Source organism: Bufo gargarizans, chromosome 1 (assembly GCF_014858855.1).
Source record: "Bufo gargarizans isolate SCDJY-AF-19 chromosome 1, ASM1485885v1, whole genome shotgun sequence".
In the NCBI taxonomy this organism is placed as follows: domain Eukaryota; kingdom Metazoa; phylum Chordata; class Amphibia; order Anura; family Bufonidae; genus Bufo; species Bufo gargarizans.
Window position 1 is genome coordinate 324,848,521 of NC_058080.1, and position 6,000 is coordinate 324,854,520.

At 46.1% G+C, this 6,000-nt stretch overlaps 1 protein-coding gene across 1 annotated transcript in view; it reads left to right on the top strand.

Moving 5' to 3' along the window:
* The window catches only part of LOC122927093 (la-related protein 6-like), a 97,995-nt gene extending 92,460 nt beyond the window's left edge, over positions 1–5,535 (top strand). Inside the window, exon 4 of the mRNA XM_044278677.1 lies at positions 4,474–5,535. Coding sequence (XP_044134612.1) covers positions 4,474–5,535 — 1,062 coding nt within the window. The remainder of the gene's footprint in view (positions 1–4,473) is intronic.
* Positions 5,536–6,000: the final 465 nt, after the last annotated feature.

The window sequence follows — 6,000 nt, forward strand, 5'->3', positions numbered from 1 at the left end:
ATCCACACCACCTGTCGGTGGTGTTGGCGGTTGTCAGCCGAGGCAGCTTGTACAGGGTCGGCCTCATGCAGCATCCCCCATTCTTCCTGGGGGTCCCAATACGGGGATTCGGTTTGGTAACAGTGGGCCGCAGGTGGTGCTCGGGGGGGGGGTCCCCGTGGAAGGGGAGGTTGGTTGGGACAGTTCTGACGGTAGTGCCCCCCCTGGCCGCACCCGTAACATCGGATGGTAACCGTGGAGGGCGAGCGGTTTGTCTGGGGGCGGTTCGCCAGTCTGGGTGCCGGCCAGCGAGTCGGTGGCTCCGGGGAAGGGGTGGATAGTGTGGGTCGAAGGGGTGGGGGTCGCTCTGTCCCATTGGGTTTCCGTGTGTCCGTATACTCATCTGCCCAGGTAGCCGCTTGCTGCACCGTCTGGGGCTTCTTGTCCCTCACCCACTCCCGTACTGCCGGGGCGGTGTGGTCAAAGAATTGTTCGAGGAGGAACAGCTGGGTGATGTCTTCCACGGTTCCAGCTTTGCTCCCTGCGAACCAGGTCTTCAGGTCTCTTTGCAGCCGGTGTGTCCACTCCACATGGGTAGTGCCGTTGGGCCGGCGTGAGTTCTGGAACTTCATCCGGCTGGCCTCGGGAGTGATGGCAAAGTGGGCCAGTAAGGTTGGCTTTACCTGCTCGTAGTCCCGGGCTTCCTCGTCTGGGACGGTTCGATAGGCCTCCGCAGCTCGTCCGGTCAACTTACAGGCGAGAATCCCGACCCAAGCGGAACGTTGAACCTCGTGTATTTGGCACGACCGCTCAAAGTCTTGGAGGAAGCTCTCGATCTCTTCCTCCGCCTCGTTAAAAGTCTTGAAGACCTGGAAGGGTACTTTCCGGGCCGCTGGTCTCTCGGGGTTGGGGCTCTCCACTCTCTGGTACTGGATTTCTGCCAGCCGTAGCTCATGCTGGCGCACCCTCTCCCGCTCTTCCTCTTGAGCGATTTCTTGGACAATCTTGTGGAAGGTGGCTTCCGTCGGGGCTTCTCCGTAAGCCGCTGCCCGCTGCTGTACCTTTTTCTGGAAGGAATTTTCAGAGATGGGTGCCTGGGAGGGGGTCGGTGGTAGGGGTACGGGCGCGGCCCTCTCCCGCTGATCCATGTCCATTAGCTCTTCGACCAGAGCATCCTTGGTTTTCGAGCCCGCAGTCCCTCCACGGTTCTCCAGCAGATCTCGCAGAGTGTCTCGTTTACAGCTGGCGTAGGCTGCCATGCTGAGATGAGGGTCTCTTCTGGGGGTGCAGAGAGCAATCCCACTGCTGCCACCAGTGTGACGGAATGGTGTGTCCGCCTGCGGTCCTGCTCCTATCTGACCCCCTGGTTGGTGATGTCTCGGACGTCTGCGGAGGGGATGGGGCACCCACGGTGGAGATCAGCCCGAGTGGCCCGGCCTTCTTGGTACAATGTGTTGCGCCCTGGAATCACTCACCAGACGTTGCTGTATGACTTGAAACAGGGACTGACTGATTTATTTAGGGTCTTGGACACATGCATTTATACACACACTGCAAGCCTTATGTAACCCTAGACATGTCCAGGCTTGAATCAGACCATCGGATTTGCATACAGATGGCCTTCTTACAACCTCAGATTACACAGCCCTGGAGAGGTGAGGTACACAGTAATTAGCATACAATTGCATTTCAACCAGGCCATTCCAATCCTTACAACAAAGGGAAAAGAGAATACATTTAAAAGCACAACACCAGTAACCAAATCTAGCACGAAATACGATGTCCATACACTTAAACGCACAACCGAAATATAAAAAGAAGGAAAATGGTCTTTCAAATTGCCTGAGTTATTAGTCACGTGGCCCGCTGGACGGCGCGCTCAGGGCCGTTTCGTGACAACGGCCTCTTGGGGCAAGTAGTATGACGCTTGTTGATTGGCTGCTTTGCAGCCTTTCAAAAAGCGCCAAGAAAGCGACGAACACCGAACCCGAACCCGGACTTTTACAAAAATGTTCGGGTCCGTGTCACGGACACCCCAAAATTCGGTACGAACCCAAACTATACAGTTCGAGTTCGCTCATCCCTAGTTGTAAGTTGAAAAATTCTCAATAAAAATTTTGAATACGAAAATTCGAATTACGAAAATTTGTATATATTACACAATCATTATCTTGCCGATTTTTTTAGTAAAAAAAAAAAACGCAGTATAATACGAATATTTCGAATTTGCAAATATTTAATGAATATTCTACAAAATATTAGCGAAATATCGCAAATTCGAATATGACCCCTGCCGCTCATCACTATCTGGCAGGCAGTACACAGAATAGTTGTGGTCACAGGTTTGCTGCAACTCCAATAAACTCCTATGGGGCTGCCGGGGGATTTGCAGCAATCCCATAGAGTAAAATGAAGTAACATGAGGCTTCTGTTCTCAAGATCAATCAGGGGGAAGGGGGGGCCCAGCTTTCAAACCCTTGCTGATCAGACCCTTATCCCCCATCTTGTGGCTAGGGGTGTGTGTTGTTGGGCATCCCCTTTAAAAAGGGTGGAGGAGACTCTGTCACCTGATCAGTTCTGGAGAAAACTTATGTTAATTAGCTTTTTCTCACCTCTCGCTATCAACATTTACAAATCTCTATACTGTGAACACATTCCAGTAGAGGTTGTAGGCAGACATATTTCAACATGGCTGTATAAAGGAAAGTGCAGTATTCGGAGCATTGTTGTTGCTATGATCTAAAAAAAATAAAAATGACATGAGTTTTGCCCTCACCCAACCCGAAAAATATTCTGAAGCCAGCACAGCTATAAGGGTATATCCACATGGGGCGTAAATGCTGCAAATTTGCAGGCTAAACTCTTTTACAGTACCAGTGATGTGGACGAGTTTTTAAGATATCTCATCCACATACAGGAAAAAACTTTTATTCATGAACATGTGATAATCTTATTCTTAGATACATCACCTCACACTTTCAAAATGCAGAGTGAGTTTGTTGCCCTCCTTAGTGCATCACACACAGTTATATGGTTCTATAGTTGTAGTAATGCTTCCAATTGCCACACTGTGACAAAGCTAATGGTATACTCTACCAAGTATTTTTGCACTCTGTGCCCCCCAGTATTAGGTCAAACTTGGTGCCCTCCATAATGTAATCACACACCCCTTAGTGCCCCGACTTTGTAATAGTGGCCCCTATTCCATGATTGCCCCCCCCCCCCCTCCAGTACTCGTGACTCTTTAGTGCCAGTCAATTCTGCAATAGTTTTCTTAGTCAGTAATGGTTCCTCATAGTGACCCCAGTTAGTTATGGGCCGCCACACCAGGCAATGGCGACTCTGCTCTGTCTCCTGAACTGTCCCCTGCCTCTCTCGCCCACCCCAGAGAAAAGTTACAAAGACTTCACCTCCTGACTCATGTCTCAGTATCTTAAGATCAGCAGTACATGAGATGCATGGATAGGAAACTTGGGTGGTCATATTTGATTTAATGTATGATGTCTATGTAGGTGTCATGATCTCAACTGGTGGTGCTCCCATGGCAGGTCCCATCACTCCAAGGTGGCGCTGCCAGCATTGTTACATTGTGGTGGTGTGAACAGAGGCATCAGACTAATCGGGCATGGCTCAGGCGTCACATGCTGTCTGCCAGAAGGAGATTTAAACAGCCAGCTTCTGGCAACAGGTGCCTGTGATTGGTTTTCTAAACCTCACTAGCATGTATTGAACTGCTATTTGGATACCTCTGTCTTTGACTTTGGTATTGTCCCTGACCTTGCTCCTGACTGTCGTTTCTTCCTTGACACTGAACCCCTTTGGTATTTTACTCTGGTATCTTTGTTTTGTATCTGGTCTTTCTTCTGACATATCTTTCTGGTTTGGAATCTGGCCTGATTTTGGCTTTGCATTGGGATTTTGATACAGTCCAAATTTTGTCTGATACTACCTTTTTTATTTTATTTTATCCATTTGTATTTTCCCTCATAGGCCCCAGCACCTAGTCAGAAAGGGACCACTTGTTCCTGTCACTTTAGGGCAGATCATGCTAGTAGGTACAGACAGTGGTGTGGGTGAGTTCAGGGCTTTACCACGCCATAAAGTGACAGTAAGATTCTTGTCTGAGCATCTTATAGGATACACGCTTAAAGTGCTCTGTAGCTTATGAGACAGAAAAAAGGAGCAGATGGCACCGTCCTGAGAACACAGATGTAGTTGAAAGCAGTGGTCACCTCGAGATCTGGAGTACTGGAACCTATTTAGATAACTGTTAGACCATCCTAAACCATATAATATTACATAATACAATTTTATAACTGACAGTATGTTTAATTTTGGGGATAGTATCATCTTTGAGGGTACCACTGCAAATGGAAACCCTCATTTAGCTTTCCTTGTGTATTTATTTAAAAACTGTATTTTACATTCTGCTCCATTTGATATTGTTATTAATCTTGTAATTGCACTGCATTATTTATTTTATTTTTTATTCAGATTAAGTGCCTAACTCGAGACTGGAGGCAAACCTTGTATGCACTTCAGTTTTCTGAACTCTTAGAGGTTAATGAAGAGGAAACCAAAGTGAGGAGAAAAAAGCCAGTTCCAGACAGTCTTCTTGGACTTCCTTCCACCAAACTATTGTTGGCCTGGAATCTAGATAATGCAGAAAAAATCTTACCTGGAAAGTCTCAAAACCTTATGGAAACTGTTACATGTCTGTTTGCTTCATATGGTGTTATTACTTCAGTGCGTATCATAAAACCTGGTAAAGAGATGCCTTGTGATATTAAAAAATATTTGTCTAAATATCCTGAACTAGCTACAAGGAACTGTGCTCTTGTAGAATATGAGAATCTAGAAGGTGCCAAGAAGGCATTAGATGCGTTTGACTCAAAGCAGTATAGTACTTCTGCTTCCTTTAAGGTGATCCCAGTAAGTGGTAGAGGAATGCGTAAAAAAAGTGGCATGGAGTCTGATGAAGGTGAAAACCCTGACTTGTTACATAAGAAGTTGTCAAAAAAACATATTATAGGAAAGTTTCAGCGCCCAACTGAGGAATCGTGCTACAGCTCATCAGAGTCTGATAGTACTCCAGCCTCACCAGTTATGGCACCTCGCTACCTCACTGCTGTGAATTTTACAAATTCAGATGTTTCCTTAAGACCACATTCTTTCAGTAGTCCTCGATCTACTCCATTACTAGCACGCAAATGCTTCACTCAACTATACCATAACCTTTCTCCCTTAGCCACAGACCTTCGTAACAGAGTTTTTGCTAGCCCTGGAACAAGCCCAGAAGTTTGTGGGAAGTTTTCAGAGCATTCTTATGATAGTGGCATTTGCTCTTCTAGCCCTTGGGTACAGAAACGCAAAGCTGCTGCTTTTAATCTTCATATGGAAAATAAGCTGCTACCCTGCAGTCCTTTAGCTGTGAAAAAGACCCCATTCTCTCAAGGGCTTCCAAGTGGGGTACTTCGTTTTCCATATGGGCCAGATGGAAGTAAAGGTTTTCACAATAGCATTGGCAGGGGGAAACTTGTCCTAAGGCATCGATGAATGTTAAAAATTTTTGTTAGATCTGTTTTAAAGGGTAACTTTTTTTTATAAAAAAGAAAAGAAAAAACTTCTGACAAGTAATGGTGAAATGCCAGCACTTGAGTGACACCCACACCTATCACTAGAAGGGAGAGAAGTGAACTCCCAAAACCCCCTCTAGCCAAATATTCCGGAAGTTTTTTTTTTTCTTTGTTACCCTTTTACATCTTGTCCTTGATTTGTACTGTTTCGTGTGTGCTTATTCTTTCTCTTTGGTTCACATCCAATGTTTTCGGTAACGGTTTAGAAATTTACTTTATTGGTATATTTACCGATAAGGGTACAAACAGGAAATGGCACATATTTATATTGCAATCGCTTTGACCAGTTTCACACCAGCACCAGTGGTCTGGCAAAAACAGTGTGATGGCTACATTTCCCAGACCGAGCACTGCTATTATGACCTGAACTCAAACCAGCATCATA